We start from the raw sequence: 19,659 nt of genomic DNA, 5'->3' as shown, positions 1-19,659 counted from the left end.
AATTAACTTCAGTTAGTCCTCCAGAAATATACTGGGGCTGGAGGACATTCAAGGCCCACACCCTTGAATGATGAGCAGATTTTCACTGATCATTCAGTAGTTCTTGCAAAACTGTCATCTTCAGTTTGGTAGGAAATTCACACCTTCAGCAGGTGAGCAGACGGAATGAGCAACGAGCAACTCAGTCATAGATTTGAGTCAAAAGCTTCAAGATAAAACCTGAAGTTTTCTGTAATAATAATTCAGATGGGATTTAACAAAGAAGCTTGAACAAAACTATAATTGTGCTGTAACTACTCACATTCTTGGTGTAGCTGTTAGTAACCAGATTATTCTGTTTCTGATTCTTTGTAGAGGAACAAAACTGCTCAAGCAGTGGGAAGCAATCACTTAAACATCACTATGGAGCATCAGACAATAAAGGGTATTTAAAACAAACCATTATGATATCTGAACACATATAAAAATAATCTCTTTATTGTGATTTTTTTTTCTCTTTACCTGACAGTATTATTTCTTAAGAATAAATAGTAACAGATTAAAGTATCTCTGCTGAACCTGCAATTTCACAATTCTTCCTTCCCCAGATGAATGTTCCCTGCTCTACACCATCTCTTCCTCCTGGGCAGTACAGGGGCTTGTGAGGCCACATTGCCCACCAGATGAGGGGCCTGCCCCTGTGGGAGTCACTGCTTCCCACCCTCTGCACCAGCAACAGTGGCTTCAGCAAGCCTCCTCCCTGCCAGCTTCTGCCCTTGCACAATACATGACTCCTACTGAAGCCCTCTGCGGAACTAAAACAGGGAACAGATTTGACAGAAAAATAGCATTTTTTAAGAGTAGCTGTTTTTCAACGGAGTCAGATCACCTGAGATCATTCAACGTGTAACTGAGTGAACATGTTTTCCAAACAGTGGAAAAGGAGAGGTGAGAGCAGGAATATGGTAAGGACTTGGACTGCTGGGTGTCTCACAAAAAATGATGTGGCCATATGTACCCTGCTGATACAACCAACCCACCTGGGGAGCTAAGCTGAACTGTTGTACTCTGCATTGGAGCAGAGCTGGAGCTCTGAAAAAGAAGAGCATCTGCCTAAGCAGTAACTAATAGCTGAGGTGGCAGCACCTTTAACAGCTGTAGTAATTATGGAAATGAACTTGTGACTATACCCTTAAACCATAGTTACCTCAAAAGCTGACCTCACCCTGAATTAGAAAAGATTTATTAGTTTTGGTTTTGGTTTTTCTTTTTTTTTTCCTGCTCTGAGAGCATTTCAGACTTAGTGAGGTGAAATACAAAATACATTTAAAGAAATCATACTGGTAAATGAAGATCCTAAAAAAGTTTCAAAACGGGCAACACTAAAATAATAATGTAAGATGTTACTTTTTTACCTCAAAACACTTCTATACGTTGAAGAAAAATCAACTGATTTAAAATCTATTACTCTAATACAAGAGAGATAACAAAACTCAACACCACTCACAATAAACTTTACAATATTTGTCATGTTATAATAAACTGGAAAAATGAATACGTAATGACCCTTTATGCTAGATCCACTGTTCTAGAGGTTCAGTAAGCTGTTTGTTCATCTGTATGACAGAGGTTTCAGTCTGATACACAGAATACATTGCTTAGCTTTTAAACCGATTCAGTAAGAGCTCTTTCAGGAAGACTGAAGACCAACCACCTTTCTCCTTCAACTCAACAAATCATATCCCATTTAATTCAGTTTTTATTCAGTGAAATGATGTATAAAAACTTACAAATCTGAGAACTTAACTATACACAAAAAGATGATACTCAGTTTAAACGTATACACAGAGAAGAGTTGTGGTTTATGACTTGCCCTCTCCCACCCCTCCCCCCAAAACACACACTGTCTCCATTTACCATGGGGCACTCGTTCTGTCCGCTTACGCCTTCTGTCGGCCCCGCAACTGTTCAGTGAGTTTCACTGCTGCTGTCAGTTTCGGTTTAGAGGCTACCAGCAAAAAATCTGGGCATCTATATAAAATAATAAGAATCAGCCACTTGATTTTTAACACAAAGATGCAGTGCTACACCATCAGCTATAACTAATACTACAGAATTCACTCTTTCAGTTTCTGCCGGCTTTGTCTTGGCTTTGAAAATAGCGGGATACTCACAGAGCAGAATTTGCCAGTCAGCAAAGCGATTCACTTTAAAACAACCATGATCCCCTCTAAAGCATCTCTGACCAGTTCTTCTTCCTCTTGACTCACACCATTAGACCAAATAAAATCATGGACACTTCTTGCCTGAGTGAGGCAATAAATATTCTCTCTCCTTTTATCTGGAATGACCCAAACCTATAGCTAACACCACATGCATGTGTTGTGCTGATGTGGTACAGAGCTAACCAGTACATCACTTCTCTAGTTTCCTTTGCAGCTTAGGTGACAACACTTACCTATTAGTTTCTCTTCAGCAGGCCAATAAAAATGCACACAGCTCAGGACATTTTAAATCTGATTAAAAATTACCTGTGCAATGACTGTTTTTGTCAACCTAAAGAGCTTTCTGGGCTGAATCTGAGGGCAGACAGCCCGTTACCTACAAAGGATGTGTGCATTTATTTACCTGTACCAAATATACACAAAAATACTTTATATATATATATATATATAAATCTTTGTACATGTAAGGGATTTTATATATATATATATAAAGATTGCCATCACATTATTATTATAGCTACTTAAGTCAAAATTTGACTAAGCAACTACTTCGCTTGACTCAATGATGTTATTTGAAACAGATACCCAAAGGCATACTTGACAGAAAGCATGGACCTGAAAGAAACCAAACACCCTCAGCTCTTTTTAACTCAATGAACAGAGATTTTTTGTGTTCATTGAGAAAAATCCTGAGGACTTTAAGTTATAACCTTAATCAACTTGCATGTGGATTTCTAAAAAGCGTGGTATATATTTGCCAGATCTTTTTGAAATGCCTTTTACCAGGGAAACTAAATATATATTTATTTCTTTGCTTACCAAACTGATACTGTTTCTCATTACACTCATCATTGTACCTAAATACACTTTAAGCAATCTAAATTTTGTTTAAAATCTATTAAATTTGGATTAACTAATACTATCAACATAGTTAGCTGGATTATTATTTTCACATGTTCCTTTGTATTAAAATCAATTACATTTTGGTTTGATGCAAGAGCTTTCTGTTTGTTTTGGTGGGAGAGGCAAAGTCCCATTTTCTAACGTGCCAGTACAGTTCTGGTTGCTGAAGACAAAGGGCGGGAAGGAGGCTGTTGGAAAAGATGGCAGGGGTAAGTGAGGTAAGAGGTGGGAGGAAAAAATTGATTTAATAAAAAATGAGTAAAGAACCTTTAAAAAATTGATACAGGTTTCACATTCAGTCTAACAACACTGCTTCCTGCTCCTTTTTGATGGAGGCTAACACTGCATTATCAGTCTCCGTGGCTTCTGTGTCCCCACCACCTAGCAGAATGGAGCGATCTTCCTCTAGCGTAAAGACAGAGTTTTGATTTTGGCACGAATGTTTGACTACTTCATTGGGAGTTGAAAACGTTTTGTCACACAAGTTACATTTGTAGGGCTTGTTGGTCTGTACTAGCATGTTGTCCATTTGACTGCCTTCCTCAAAAGTACAGAGTTCCAGAGTCTGTTTGTCCACCATGGTGTACGTGTCCATGCTCTGGTTTAGGCACACGTGTCTGGCAGCCTGGTTAGCCCTACAAAAGCTTTTGTCACAAGTGCTGCACTTGAAGGGTTTACCAGTGTGTATGTACATGTGCTCCCTCCAGTGGCTTTTCTGAATAAATTTGCGACCACAGATGGAACACTCGTATTTCCGTCTTTTTACCTCCCTCTCTTGATCTGCCTGCTCCAAGTTGTCTATGTCTGCAATGTCGGAGGGGGGAGGTGTCTCTGACTGCTGCTGCCCATCAATTATTGGGGAGTCTGAGATCTGCTGCAGCTCGCTGTCACTAATCATCCCTGCTTCAGGCACTTCCACAGCATCTTTATCAGCTGTGTTGTTACAGAGAGACAAAGAAATATTGCTTTCTCCTTGCTGGCTTGATGTGAAGGGAACTCCTGTGTGAATCTGCAGGTGCTCACGCAAACTACTTCGCAAATTGAACCGGCGACCACAGAGGTGGCAGGCATAGTATTTTGGGAAGCTGCCATTCCTTTTCATAATGCTTGGTTTGACGTGTGCTATTGTGAGTGAGGCAGGCTGTTCGTCGGAAGAAGACGCTTCCATGTTGACCTCTTCTCCTGCAGGTGAATTATTACCAGCACCAGATACCAATTCTGGGGATAAAGAGGATGGCAATGGGTCAGAAGTGGACATATTTGTCCTGGTCACTTGTGGCAGAGTTGTAGCTAACTGCGAGAGCTGTGGGCCTTCAGAAACCTGCTCTTGGTTCATCCGTGATGTCTGTGGCCTTGGTTCTCGCCCGAGTTTCTCAGTCGCTGACGTGACTTTAGTGGGATGTCTTATCTGGTGATCTGCAATCTGGATGCCATATAATGAAGATGCTAATGGAAAAACTTGATCTGGGTGAGAAAAAGTTCCCTGACTTGCAAGGCTGGCCTCTTGAATTAGTGGATATGCATGCAGAAACTTTATGCCCTGTTCTAGTCGAACTGGGTCAATGAGTTGCGGTGCCATCTTCCCGGTGTACATCAAATGCAAGAGATAACTGAAGATATCTGGCTGTATGTCAGTCGCTTTCAAACGGACACATTCACTGAAAGGTGAAGCAAAATGATCAATAAAAGATAAGGAAAATCTTTTTTTAACAGATCTAGGCTATTCAAGCATCGAGAAAAATCTCAGGCATCTACTTTAATTCAAAAGGCAGAATCCGCAATAAATACAAAGAAATGCTTTAATGTAAAAGAACTAATCTTGTCGGCCAAGGAAAGTACCTGTCTTGAAAGACAAAGCTGTCCCATTGCAATCTACATCTTTCTACATTGCAGTTATTTTATAGATTTTTTCTCATATATTAATACATTTTGTGAATGGCAAGGATATCTTCCCCCTTTTTAGTAGCTAATGTAACTAAATTAAAATCTGCTAGGACTGGAGTCAAATTCAGAGTCAATTAAACTTTCCTCAGTACCCAACCCTGAAAACACCTAAAATTCACCTGGTACTTGCCTGTTTGGCTTCTATGGCTTACCACTGTTTACCGCTACAGTTCTGCAAACGTGTGGTATCACCTTGTCTCAACTGCATTACCATCCAGAAACTCTGCAGGACAGAATGCGATGCAACAGGTGTAGCCTGGGCACATCTAACCCGAGGAGGCCAGGCTCCTTTCAAAGCAAAATAGTAGCTTCTTTCTTGAACTGGGAGTAAGTAAGAAACAGTAGCACCAGTGGTATGGTCAGCCTAGTGGTCAGCCTAACAGTCCCTCGGTTAAAACACTCCACAAAGGGAGAAGCTTTAGCTGTGATGCCCTCTTCAGGCTAACAGGACTGAAACCAACACCATCCTCCAGCTGAGTGCATGCATCAACCTCTAGGATACTCTGGACTGAAAAACGCACCACTCCTTCGGTTGAAGCTGGATCTCTGTGCAGAAAGAGAGGCAAGGTTCACAGAAGCAGAAAGAAAATCAGGAACACCTTGGTTATGCCTGTTAGCTAACGAGAGAGGTGTGGAGATTCTAATACTTTTTCAGAGTTATTTGTAGCTCTTCCATTAAACAGTTAAATAAGAAATCCAGAAATGGACATGGCAGTACACTGCAATCTGAATGCTCTGAACAGAGTAAGCTACCAAGCTGAGGAGGAAATTACAGCCAGTCCTTCCATTTCTTGAAGTTCATCCTCCTCAAGCTCTCTCTCTGACTGATTTTGAATTTAGATATATTACTCAAATAGAAATTTTGCTGTTCTATCTTCACCATGACTGTGTGCTCTTGATGGAGCATCAAGACCAATAGATATATCTGCCTGCAGTCCTGTCTCAGAAATAAACATGCATTTCTGTCCTTGGTGTTTACTTTTGACTAAGAACTCTTAGGCAAAGAGTTAAGTTTCACTCACCTAAAATAAACTTTTTGAGCTAGTTCAAATGACTGGGAAAAAGAAAAGACCAAAAAATATTTAAGAGTCTTACACTTCTGTTATCTTTTCAGTGTCCTCCATAAAAGGCTGGCCACAAAAATAAAACAAAAACCAAAACAACCCAACCCCTCCTAAAGCCCCCATGAACTCCTTTACAACTTCTTTATTCCACTGTGTAGTCTTTATTATTTACCCAACTTAGGTGCAAGCTATAAAAAAAATGAAACATATTATCCTCATTTATAAGTCCATTTCTCCTAGCAAACACTTACTGGGTTGTCTATAACGTTTTGGAAATGTCAAGACCAGCGCCAAGACAGCGGAGAAGATAAGTGAGTGGGGGAAGGAAAGTGCAAGAGTGAAGACAGGATTCTTTAAGTATTCAATGCTAGGATTCTATGGGTTTTTTTAAGGATAAAGAACTTGTTCTTAATTATAACATTTTAAAATTAATCACAGTTCAACTTTAGTATGTTTTAAACTGAGATTCCAGTTTGCAGATATGACTATTCTGTATTCCTTATGTTATAGCCAGGAGAAACAAGAACATCGTCTTGTTTCAAAATGTTGCTAGACCACCTTGCCTTAGCTAACTGAACAACACTTAAACAGTGAACCTTTTTAGTTACCTGGTTTGATGAACAAACAGCATCTTGAAGTAGTTGGAGAAAGATGCAAGGACTGATTTGTGTGCCTTGAAGTAGACATCACCAATGGCAACTGTGCAGTCACACAGGAAACCGAACTCTCTCTGAGCATTGAGTTGCTGCAGCAGAATAAGTCCATGGTTGGCCAAATCCATTTTTTCACACTCTGAAAAACAAATGACTTCCATGTAAAACTTAACAGTAGATGCACAGACACACCAGAATGGTTGTTTTCCTATAATTCCCATATATCATGCTTTATTAACACCTCTTGATCCCAAGCTACTGTATAAATGGTTTGTTATGTGTGGGCTGTGTTTCATGATGAACAATGCAATTCACAAAGGTGCAAGTGATTTGCTGACTCTTAAAAGAAAAAAGCAGAGACAGGACTGGAGACTTTTGAAGAGGCACTGGGGGGAATTTGATACAGAAAGGAGAAGAAATATTAATAGGTAGTAAGCCCATCTATTTGTAATAGGAATAACTAAGTATTATTTGGGCTACCATCTGTCTGTTCAAACAGGAAAAATAATTCTCCCTTCTAGTATCTGTCACCCTTACCTCAGTGAGTGGGAGAGACAAAAGCAGAACCTGATAAAAGACAAGCTAAATAACTTCTGCAAAAAAGATATATACAGATACTGAAGAACCCAGATAAAAGTATATGTACATCCAACTGAATACAAACCCAACATTAAATAATTAAGCATTTCTGATGGTTATGCCCTTTCTTGGGAAATACCAGATACATACCTGAAGACTTCCCTGGCTGAAATAATTAATTCACCCTAGGTATTGGCAAACCTATCAGAACAGGAGGTACCAAACTTTTCACTCAACAGCTATTTGTTTATTTATTGAGATCAGTTACAACAGCATTTTGTAAGGAGCCTGCATGACAGAGTGCCTCATGCTTGCCTAGCAAATAAAGAAACTCAAAGGCAAGAGATGCAGTTCCATTAATTGCTGGCCACAGATACAAGGTAGGATAATGGTGAAACGTGGCACCAATCTGAGCCTCCCTAAACCAGGGCTTTTGCAGCTTTCCACATTTGCTTGTACTTCCTTGCTGGAGAGTGCTCTCAAAGATCTACCTAGGAGCTATAGATTTTTTCTTAGGAATTCAGGGGCAGGCTTGGAAGCAATAATTGGTAACTCTGGGGAAAAAAACCCAAAGGAAACACAGTAGGGCAGTTGCATATGGTTGGATGGATAAGTATATGGCTAGTAAGATCAGTAAGTGGATAGGAACTTAACAAAAACAGAATTTCGGGCAGAAAAACTGAAGGGATGAAGTAATGTAGGGCTGTATGTAGCCAGGTAGAACAGCAAGAGAAGTGGACAAAATACCTGGGCTTATTATGCCCAGAACAGTGCAGATGCTCTATGAACAGAAAAGAAAGAGAAATCAGAAGTACATAAAAAATGGTTGACTTGTAGAAAGTTTTGGGTTTTTTCCTCTCCAAATTTAGAGAGAAGCTATTGAAATGCCATGTAAGGTACAAACAGCTTGTTTCTTCTATGCATGAAGAGAGTGGCTTTGGGGAAAGAGAAGAAAAGTGCATTACACTTATGCCAATAAGTTCAGTTATTGAAGAAACAAGTATTTCTACTTGCTGGAGAGTGAAGAATGCCCTTGTATTTAAATCAGCAACCAGGCTGATCAAATGCATTTCTCTGCATCCATAGGAGATCACAATGCGTTTGAGTCAGGGGGTGTATGGGCCACGAAAGAAACACAATTTAAGATACATTGATTATTTTCTTACACTTAACAGGAGTTAAGTGTAAAAAACAAAACAAAACAAAAACCAGGTTCCAACTCTCTGCAGGTCCCTACTCTCTGCCCTAAATCAGTGTTTTGATAATTATGGCTGTGTAAACAATATGCTAGAATCCTCTCCCTTTCTCTCTCTAAAAAAACAAACAAAAAAACAACAAACAACTTGCTGTCATCAAAACTATCAACAAAAACTATTTTAATTATCTAAGCCTGCAAGATGCTCCATGCAGGTAGACTTTGTGATATTACAGAAAACACATTCAATTTTTCTTTTTTTTTCCAGGTTTTATTTATATTATTCTATGCGTATGATATTTTTTTAATTCATCAGTGTGAGGCCTGGATTATATTTGGACAGCAAGTCAAGCAGATTTGTCAAGCAGAGCAAACCATTGATGTGAGGGAACTCCAAGCCAGAATGTCAATCTAGTTTCAAGCTACTATCATCCCATGCTTGTTTAGGTTATGGTTTCACCCTTATCCACACAGCAGTCCCAGTGGCAGGTGAACTTGTTACCCTTCACCAGAGACCTGAATTAATTTTTCCATAAAATGACACCGTGTACCCATGCGCAGCACTAAGTTTTGGTGTGTTTCTAAAAGATCTTGAAATGCTTTGAACTGAAACCACCAGAAAAATTACACTCAAAAGAAATGACAGGGCGGAGGAAAAGACTTTGACTCATGCAGAGAAGTACCTTATAGATACGCCTATCTTCATGATTTGCAAATTTTATGCAAAACTAAATGCTGACACTAACACCAACAAGGCTGTGTTTTAGCGCTGGCCGACTGAACAACCGTGCGAAATAACTTCCTGCGCCCTGACCCTGCAGGCACAGTCCTGGCACGGCACTGCTGACCGGCTGGCCCGGCCCAGCTTTACCAAAACTTTCGAAATTACCTCGTTTGCTCAACACCGGACGAAAGCCCACGCCGGGCTGAGCCTTTTCAGAAACCGTGCGTTTACTTGGAAAGCCACGGAGGAAAAGCGATTGGCACCAGTCACAGATGAGACTGGGAAGGAGCCGGTACCGCTCCGGAGGAGAAACGGGCCGAGTGGAAAATCGCTGTGAGCGACGAGACAGAAGGGAGAGGAGGCTGACAGCCGCCCGGGACGGGACGGGACGGGACGGGCACACGGCGGTCGTGCTGACAAGACAGAGGACGCAGCTGCTGCCCGCCGCTTCCTGCTCTGCCCGCACACACCCGGCACACACCCACCTCCCGCCGACACCCGGCCCCTCCAGCCACGGAGGGTTCCGGCCCGGCCCGGTCGCCGACAAACGCGCCCCACCGACCGGGAGCCCCGCACCTCCGGAGGAACGGCAGCCACTGGGCAGCGGGTTCGGGGCGGGGGTGGCACGGGCCGCCCGCTGCCCAGAGCCTGCCGGAGGCTCGCGCTGGGGCCCGGGCCGGCTCCGCCCGCCGCAACGGGACCGCGCGCGCGCGCACCGGCAGCGGGAACGGGGAGCCGCGGCGCGCGCGCGCCGCGCGGGCGCTGCCACCGCCTGACGGCGCCGTAGCGCGCGGCAGAGGGACGCTCGAGGCGGCGGGGGAGCGGGGGGGGCCGGAGGGAGGCGTGGCCCTGCCGCCTGCCCCGCTCCTCCTCCTCCTCCCCGGAGTCACGCTCGGCCTCTGTGGCACAGGTGCCGGAGCCCTCCCATTGGCCGCCGGGGCGGAAGGCCGGGTGTCCGCGGTCCGCTCTAACTGGCTACACCCCGCCCGTCCCTCCTCCCCTCTCTCCACCTCCATCCCTCTCTCCCACCGCCTCCGCCCCTCCCTCCCTCCCCCCTCCTTTCCCCCTCTCCTCTCCTCCCCTCCCGCCCACGCCACGCGCGCACGGACGGACGGAGACGGCGCGAGACGCAGCGCGAGCGAAGCCGCCAGGGCGCGCGAGACGGGAACCGCCGCCGCTGCCGCCGCCAGGGCCGCCCAAGCCTGCGAGGAGAGACAGGCGGGGCTGCCCCTCCCGCGCCGCGCGGCGCCCTCCTCCCCGCCCTCCCCTGCGCCGGATGCCGCCGGACGGGGGGGCCGCCCCGCGGCGGGAGGGACGGAGGGAGGGCGCGCGGGCCTCAACCGGCCACGACGAGCCCGGCACCGGGCGACACCGGCCTCCCGCCCCCTCCTTCCTCCCTCCTGCCTCCTCCCTCCCTACCGCGGCGCGGCCCACATCCCCCACCCCGGCCTGGCCCTCCCCTCCGCGCGGGCCCATCCCCCCCCCCCCGCCGCCCCCCCGGGCTGTGTCCCGGATGGAGCCGCCCGGCCCGGCCCGGCCCGGCGGGGGTTTGTCAGGAGGCCAGGCAGCCCCAGCGGCGCCAGGCGCAGCCCTCCTCCTCCGCGCCCCCCTCGGCCCGCCGCGGCCGGGCCCCGCGGCTGAGCGCCCCTCGCACACAATGAGGAGGTAGGGCCGAGCAGGCCCCGCCGCGCCCCCACGCTCGCCCGCGCGCCGCCGCTGCCGCCGCCTCGGCCCGGGCCGCGACCGGTACGGCGGGGCCGGGCGCACGTGCGGGCGGCGCCGGGATCCCCCGCGGTGCGCGGCGCGGCCGGTGCTCACCTGAGGGGCGCGGGCCGCCGAGGCGCCTGGTGCCGCGCGGGCCGCCGCCGTCTCCGCGCCCAGCAGCAGCAGCAACAACGGAGTCAGCGCGGCGGCGGCGGCGGCGGCTTTTCCTGTCCGGTTACGTTAGGGTCACATGACCGAGAGCGGAGCACAGAGGCTGCAGCGAGGAGCCCCCGCCGGGGGGGAGGGGAGGCGGCGAGCGCTGTGGCGGCAGCAGCAGCAGCAGGAGCCACCCAGCCCCCGCCCGCCCCTCCCTCCCCCGCCCGCCGCGCGGGCCGCACCGGCGGGACCGGCCCCGCCGCCGCCGTGCTCCCGGGCACCCCCTCGGCCGAAAACGGCTGCCACCGGCGGAGCGGCGGGCCGGCCCCGCGGCGGGCGCGCTGTCCCTTTAAAACTCTCGAGGGTTGGTGCCGGTGCAGCCGACCCCTCGCCGCTGCTGGTCGGGGGTGGCCCCTCGACTGCCGGCGCCCCTTCGCCGTCCGGGATGCGGAATAACGGGCCGGGCTGCTGCCGGCTACTCGGCGGTCCCGGCTCGGGGCCGCTGCAGCGTGCGGGGACGGGACGGGACAGGGCGGCGCTCCGCTCGCCGGAGCCTTCCCCGCGCACTGCCGGCCTCGCCGCGGCGGCAGGGGCTGCCCGCCGCCGGGGGCGCCCGGGCTCGGCGGGCACCGGGCACCGCTTGGCGGCTGAGTGAATCTCGCCGCGGCGGGATCCCTCCCTTTCGCCGTCCTGGGCACAAGTGGCGGGCGCAGGTTCGTCCCTCCGCTTCCCGCCGAGCCACCGGGGACCCCTGGGGAGACGGGGGCAAACCGGCAGAAACGGAGCGAGGGCTGGGACGTGATATCCCGAGGCTCAGGGGCACGAACTTTGTGAGCGGTGTCCCGGTCCTGGCCTCCCTCCAGGTGTCATTTATAGCCAGGTCTGGGTTCGGTGCTTCGGCTGGTGGCGGGGGACTTGCCGGGTCCGTCTGTGGAGACTGACCCGGGCTTGTGGAGGTTGAACTGTCAAGGCAGGGAGGTGAGAAGTTCACTTGGAAAAAGAGTGATTCAGAGTACAAACGTGGGAAGCTGGGGTTAGCATTTGGTCTGTTTGGTGAAGTTATTTGAACTGGGTATTTTTAACTCGGCTTTTTAAACAGGGGACACGCTGCAGTCTCCCATAAAAGTCAAATCTAACTTTGCGCAACCGCAGGTTCGGTTGCGGTGGAGTGTGGAGGAAAGGCTGCTGTGGCCCGGCCTTGTTTTATCCAAGTCTAAGGCGTGGTGCAGAATTCACGGGTGCTTTTAAAACTGCGCAGATGAATGCACCAACGGGTACTGTGATACGTGAAAAAATTGTTGGTCTTGCAAAAGTTATTAAGAGTCGTCACTGTGAAGCAGGGAGGTCGTCTTCAGCACGGGGCTGGGAGGTCCCTGAAGAAATGGAAGGGTGAGCTCTGTGTCGGGCTTAGGTGTGATTTCTCTGAGTCAGAGAATCGGTTTGGGCATGATCTGGACCTGCACCTTGTGTAAGGTGACATCCGCTTTGCACCCCCTGCCCCAGGGGCCTGCTCCTGCCATTGTTAAGTGTGCTCTGTGCTGTTCCTTAGGAACACCATATGCTGCCATGTCAACCGTTTGAATTAGGTCCAGATTATTATTACCTTTTTAAAAGATCCTTATCTAAGCAACCTTTCGGTGGACTAGCTGTGGCTGGGATGATGTTTCCGCAGTAGTCATTAAGTAAGACTTGCTATAGAAAGAAGGCCCACGTTCTTTTAATTGACATAAAACGTGCTGAGAGGGGGAGGGAGGAAGGAATCTTGTATCTTGTCTTGCTTGTAAATCAACAGATGATTGCAGTCATCCCAGGGTATAGTTATTTTTACAGGATCTATATTGATCAAGGACTAGGCCAGTTTTATGGGAGTCTGACCCTGCTGTCTCAGTGAAGTTGATGAAAGTCTTGATAGACAAAGCTTGAGTCTGTGTTCATGAATAATAATTTACATGCCCAAATGAAACTGCACTTGAAAACTAGTTAAGTCTTAAAAAAATACCAACCCCAAAGCCTAACAACTTATTTTTAATTTTAGTGGAGCTGAAAGTGGATAGTCTTGTTTGCTGCTGTTGCAGTATTTTGAACAAAGCAGATGAACAGAGCAGCATCTTTAGGATCTGCCTGGAGTACCTGTGATGTGCTGAACTACAAGGGATGTGTTTTCAATAGCTCTCTGAGTTCTGCTATGTGAGCACGTGGCAAAAGTGCAAATACACAAAAGAGTGTATTTAACCAGTCTGTTTGGCCAGGTTTTTCCTTTACGTTTCACTTGCATTTCAGTTTCGCAAGGAAAATACATAATAAAGTAGATTGACATTTGAACTTAAGTTTCTTGGTAGGGGGTGACTTGTCTCATTCTCATGGAAGATGGTGAAAATGATATAATTACTAATTAAATTGAGTGGGCTATTTAGGAAAACCACTGTGTTTCTGGCAGAGTTTGTGGCCTGTTTTTTCTCTTGCGTGTGGCACTTCAGTACTTCTCTGTCAGCATTTGTGTGGGATTCTTCTCTGTCCTCTCAAACTGGAAAAAATTACTTAGCTTTTGAAATTTTTTTAATTAATAGATCATAATTAAGTTCTAAAGCTTTTATTTTATTTTATTTTATTTTTTTTTATTCCTTACTGCAATACTTTAACCCAGCAAAAATACAGTTCTTAAATTGAAAGCATCCTGTTGGATTCCAGGCCAAGGATTTCTGGGTTGAGTTCAATGCCACCAAACTTCACACTTTGAGTGATGACTTACACCTGAGACACATCGTCTGTGTCCCAGAGAGCACTAAGCAGTTCAACAAGCAGGTATTTTGGACACCTGACTTAAGCTGTGAATCTAAAATTTCACTTCCTTCTCATCTTTTGAGATTTTTTTTTAACAGTTACAGTCCGTGCACCTGAAATTGTAATTAACATTTATCTTTGTCTCATTAAGAATTATTACTGAGCTTTTAGTTTTTATCTGCTGACTTTTTTCCCCCTCGAGTTTCTTGGGATACTTGTTTAGGATTTCTTTCCTAGTTTTATGAGGTTTTGAAAGGACTGTGCAGACAGATTGAGATATTACTACATACCTGAGAGGATTCTTAGTTGTGTTGCTGTTTATGATAGGAACAGGCCCTAGGCTTTTGGTTTTGCTTTGGTCTGTGTGTACTCAGATTAAAGGCTGATTTTTGTCTCCTGAAATCATATTTTGCATTGCAAATGAGCATACTGCTGATGATCTAAATGTTAATGGGATGGCAAAGGTGTCTGCTAATCTGAGTAAAAATTCACTTGAGCAGTGGGAGGAGCTTGATCCAGACCCAGGTGCTGCAAATGTGGCTTTTTGGTAGAGTTCAGTTGAAAGCTGGAGTGGAACAGCAGATTTTTTTTGTTAGTATAGTCAGAACCTGAACAGCTCTAGTGACTATAATCACACTCAAGGTACATAGATTTTCAGTGAGTTTTCAAGCTCCTCAGCATTTCAGAAAAATCAGCAGAGCCCTTGTTCTCCAGAGTTCTTTGCTGACCCACTCCCACGGGACTGCTGCAGTCTCTGCTGTGGAGAGCTGATAGCTGCGAGTCCCAGGCAGTGGGTGGGAGGCCTTTCCTGAAGGTGTTGAGCACCTCTTCCGTGCTGGTACTGCTGTAGTAAAACACAGGTTTACATCAATGCTGTAAATCTGTTTTATTAGCACAGCTGCCATTTCTAACACTTTCGCTTCTGATTTATGTTGGTGAGAAGGCTCAGTGGGAAGCGTGACAGCTTCAGTAGCTTCTTGCTAGGTGAGTAAATATTGAACCTCTGATAGACTCCAACCTTTTCATCCAGGGACATCCTCCCTCCCTGGTAGGGTTTTTCACACACTTGGTCCAAAAGTTACTCATCTTTCACACAGCACTGGAAACACAAAGCACACAAAAGCGATCCCCCAAGAAAAACCCTGATGTAGGTGCATAGCCACAGGCATGAAATGACTCTTGGTTTTTTTTCTTTCCTTGGCTTCTGTGACACCGGGAGGCTGCTGGGGTGTGTTCATGATAGGCAAGTGGTCAGCTCCCCGGCAGACCCAAGCTTTCACATTTTTGTTGCAAGTAGATCTTTCTGCCCTATAAGTAAAGGCAAACTTAGTGTATAAGCCATTTTTTGTGTATGCTGTGTAAGGAGAAAAGATGAAGAAATAAATCTTTGCTGCTCTGTAGCCTAAGCTGTTTTTCTGGATCAATACGTTAATTAGGAATTGTTGCTACACTTGGTGAACAAAGCTTTATCAACAGCTAATGAGTAGCTGCAATTTAGCCTGGGAAAGAAAGAATAATAACCATACACTTTCTTTTAGTACAATATTTGTCATCTAAGGAGATGGTTTAACTGTAGGAATAGAGTCTTGTTAGGAGTCTTGTCTCCATCAGGAGCTCTTGGTATAACTGAGCTGATGCAGTTTCTGCAGTGTAGATTAGCCTTCTGCTTTCTGGCTTTGCTTTAGTCTCAGATGAGCCTGTTGCATGAGCCCTGCCTGCTTTTAAGTGCTAACTGGACTATGCATTCTTGGGTGGAGCACGACTATAGAAGTGCAGGCACTTGCATGTTTCATTTTCCTTGGAAAAAAGGAGTCAAACTGCCACTGTTCCCAGTGCATTTTTAAAGCCCGTGCATCTGAGGTAGTCTGTGGAGAAAGAAGCTGTAATTGAAATATCGTTGATACTATGTTACTATGTAGTATTTATATTGTGACTTTCAAGCTCATGAGATACTTAATAAACAGTTTTGAATAAATGCGAGAGTCATCATTGGCTCACTTTCAGTTAGGAAAGTGTTTAAAAAAGTATTTGGAGTGCAATGGTACTTTGTGGTTACTATCGTTTAGTAGTCACGTATTTCTTGAATGGCTGGAACTTGAAGATGGACATAAACAGCCAAATGAATGAGCACTAACAGAGAAATTGTGGTACTAGCTGTAGCTGTGATGCCTTCAACATTTAGAAGTGAAGGAAAATAATGTTTGAAGAAAAGTAGTGAAGGAAAATAATGGTTGTCCTTTTTTCAAGTTTGTTGTTTTAAGTTTAAAGAATCAGAAATGGGGGTGGTTGTCATGCTGTGTGTCTGACGAGAGGGGATTTTTTTGTTCTGTTTCTCTAGTGTAACCAAATCTGTCCAACTCTTACTCCGTCTGTTGAGATCTTACTCTGATCCCAAACTGTTGGAATTACTTAGTTTTCTGAGATTTGTTCACCTGGGTTATACGTGTGGTACAGAGCACACAAGTGATGGCAATGTCCCTGGCAGGCACTTGGGACATCAGGAGAAACAAACTACACACAAACAGACTTTACACTAAACAGTGTAAAGCTCTGGAAAAATAATTTTCAAAGGCTAACAAATATTTTTGCTTTCATGATGATTCTAAAGAATTACAGTTTCTTAATTTTTTTTTTTTCTCAGATGGGGCTATATACATTTCAAGACACTATTTCTACCTCCTGGACAGTTAAGACCTATAGGCTAAGCTTCCTTCCTACCCCACCTGCCGCTTCCCTTGAGAGTTGGGCAGTGGTTTTGTATTTGAAACCCCGTGTATATCACTTACTGTCTCAGTCTACATAAGATGCTGTGTTTCTTGGTAGCTGTCATGCTTGTATCATAAACCAGTCTGTAGGAAAGGATAAAGAGACCCTTGGCAGATATGAGCTGCCAGTACATCACAGATCAGTTGTTTCCTGCCTGTGGACTCTCTTTGGACTTTCTTTGGTCTAGGGAAGTGATTGGGAAAAACAAGCTGGTAAACTCAGTACACCAGTACCTTTCACTGTTTCTAAATTGGTCTGTACATAAGGGTCCCTGACTCGGAAAAGGTTCATCACAAGCATTGTTGCTACCAAGGACATAATCTCTGTCATCTTACACCTGAGATACATCATCTGTGTCACAGAGAGCAATAAGCAGTCCAAGTGGTGTCTGGTACATACCTCTATATGGCAACTTTGTTATTTTGCTATCAGTAAATAAACTTGTTTAGATGGGCACAGAGTATCTGGCTATGCCCTCATATCCCCTTCCTCCCTCCCCAACCTTTCAGCTCAATTTACTAAGGTAGAATGAGAAAGAGAAACCCTTTCTTCCATGTTTTAGTTCCATGTTCTGTTTTTGATTCAGGCAAAAAGTTGGTAAGAATGTTATCCTTCTCACAGAAGCTGCTATATGCTGGCTGTGCCGAACCTAAGTTATTTGCAGAGATCAAGGGTGGTGTCATGTATGCAGCTGCTCATCCAGGGGCTGATGTACTGAACAGCAAGACTGAGAACAGGCACTGGCTGCAGCTGGAGTCCTCACAAAAAGGGACTGGGAGTCAGGAGTCCCAGCTCTGAGCATCCTTGCAGCTTTACAAATAGCTAGTATTAGAACTTCTAGCAGATAGATCTGCCAAAGAAAATCTTCTGTGACTTGTCCTTTACATCATCTGAAGGGAAAAAAAACCCCAAAACCAACCAAGTGCAGATAGAAGCAGTCTGCACAGTTAGGATCCTTATAAAGGATGGTCTAACAGGGTTCTGTATGAACAGAACTTGGCCATTCAGCCCTACTCTTTAACGAGTTCAACGTTTTAGAGTTCTGGGTATACCATAATTCCATTTTCTTTTTTTTTTTTTTTTCCTTGTATGTTCTGTGTTTATTGCTGTTGCATTCCCCCCCCCCCCCCAGGTGACCCTTATTGGTCAGAATAAGCCCATTTTGTAAAGACTGGAATGGTGCACACTGTGTAGCGAAGATGGTTCTTTTCAGTTACATTATGAAGGCGTGTGGTGGATAAGGCAGAAGGAAGAGCAGCGTGTTCCCACAGCTAAGGAGGTTTTGTGTTGCTGCTGGAACTGGAGCCTCTGCCGTAAAACCTCCTCCAGGCCAGGTCATGCATGCACTTGCACAAGGTCCCCAGAGATCTCCAGGTTTAAGCAGAATTAAGGATTGCAGGCAAGAAGAGTTTCCTGAGCACTGCCTGGTGGCAGGAGGGCTCTGCTTTCTGAATGTGTTGTGAAAGCTCACGTTAGGTTCTTGATACACAACGTCCCTACGTGGTCTTAGTTCTCTATGTGTAATATACTGACAATATTCCTGTAGCAAGACAAAACTCTTTTAGGGCACAGTGCTTCAAGGTCCAACCAGGTGTTCCAGCAGAGACTCACAAATAGTGCTCTGAGCCTATAGCCCTCAGGGTTGACTAGCCTGGATTGGTGTTATTGCTCCGAGAGTGACTGACCTCTCCACTGGCTTGCTCAGGAATGAGCTGAGCCTGTGCTTCAAGCCTCACCTTTTATTGGCCCCCTGATCCTGCTCATGCGCAGTTGGGGCCCTCCCTGATCAGGCACAGGTGGGCTTAACACAAGCTCATGCCCACTACCTGGCAATTAGTGGCACCTGGTTGCCTCATTTCACTACATATTCCCACTTGAAGAGATTGTATGGTGACTTGCTAGAACAAAAAGCCCTCCATACTTTGATGCAGCTGCCACTGGGTACATTGTGAACAGGAGGAATACAAAGTTTTAATACGCTTAAAGCCTAACTGAAGCTGCAAATCTGAACAGCCACACAGCAAATGGGTTTGTGGGGCTTGGTGGGAAGAGTGTGATTTTATGACTTCGACTTTGTGCTGACAGAAACTGATTTAAGGTTCCAAAAGTAACTGTGCATCTCTCAGTTTGAGATGTTTGACTTGGTAACGCTTAAATATGGTCCAAAGACAAACACTTAAGGTAAAAAAGTGTAAACACTTCATGCTTTTAAAGAGCATCTAGGAATCCTCAAATTACTTCATTAAAACAATTTCCAAACTGGAACATTAAATGTGAGATGAATGGGAACTTAAGCATTTGTGTTAGCTTCAGACAGGGAAAAAAAAAGCAGCCTATTTGTCTAAAGGGGTGAAAAATGTTTCCTGGAAAAATTAGTTTAAAAGTAACCTAATTCTTTTTTACTTGGATTAAGTAATACAGAATCTGATGTACCATTTCTGTAACCCTGGGCAGGCCAGGAGACTGGTGCTGAGGAGCTGTTCTGCACTGTATATCTGTACTGTAAGATGCTGCCAGCAATGACTTGATTGGCTTCTGTGAGTGGGGTGGATGTCTCAGACCTTCTCAGCAGCTCACAGCAGTGGGAGCTGAGCTGTTCCAGAATGTAGACCTCCAGGTATAAGCTACTCTGAGGAGAAAGCCTACTCTGAAGAGGATCTGATGCTTCTTAGGTGACTCCTGGGGTACTGGTAACATAATTTATGGCAAATGGATGGGTTTGCAGTCATCTGTTTTTCCACAGCCTGACTCTTTCTCTTCCCCAGGTTTTGATGTGTTCAACAGGAATCTAAAAATCTACTCATCTGGAAATACTGTTTTCAGGTGAAGAGACAACAGTAAACTACTGCAAACATAATCACACTTCTAGCCTGTATTTAGTCACTGTGGCTTCTCAATGATGCTTCTGGAGCTTTTAATAAAATTCTTAGGCTATATTGCTCAGGCAGTACCCTGAACTAACCTGATTTTGAGAAGAAGTGATAAA

The 19,659-nt window shown here is 45.7% G+C and overlaps 1 protein-coding gene across 5 annotated transcripts; it reads right to left on the bottom strand.

Moving 5' to 3' along the window:
• Positions 1 to 1,248: 1,248 nt before the first annotated feature.
• Positions 1,249 to 12,137, bottom strand: ZBTB2 (zinc finger and BTB domain containing 2). Of its 5 annotated transcripts, none has more exons than XM_030448269.1 (3): positions 11,954 to 12,137; positions 6,724 to 6,907; positions 1,249 to 4,765 (listed from the first exon to the last, which is right to left on the bottom strand). In XM_030448269.1, exons 1-3 carry the CDS (start codon positions 11,994 to 11,996, stop codon positions 3,403 to 3,405), a joined length of 1,590 nt encoding a protein of 529 aa, XP_030304129.1. In that variant the 5' UTR covers positions 11,997 to 12,137; the 3' UTR covers positions 1,249 to 3,402. The 5 variants fall into 5 exon arrangements, with proteins under 5 accessions (XP_030304129.1, XP_030304130.1, XP_030304133.1 ...); XM_030448270.1 differs by lacking the exon at positions 11,954 to 12,137 and adding an exon at positions 11,085 to 11,163; XM_030448273.1 differs by lacking the exon at positions 11,954 to 12,137 and adding an exon at positions 9,843 to 9,937.
• Between the last annotated feature and the right edge of the window lie 7,522 nt (positions 12,138 to 19,659).

The sequence above is a fragment of the Calypte anna genome, chromosome 3 (genome assembly GCF_003957555.1).
Source record: "Calypte anna isolate BGI_N300 chromosome 3, bCalAnn1_v1.p, whole genome shotgun sequence".
Lineage (NCBI taxonomy): Eukaryota > Metazoa > Chordata > Aves > Apodiformes > Trochilidae > Calypte > Calypte anna.
The sequence above is the reverse complement of the archived record's forward strand: the minus strand, read 5'-3'. Positions and strand labels throughout refer to the sequence as shown.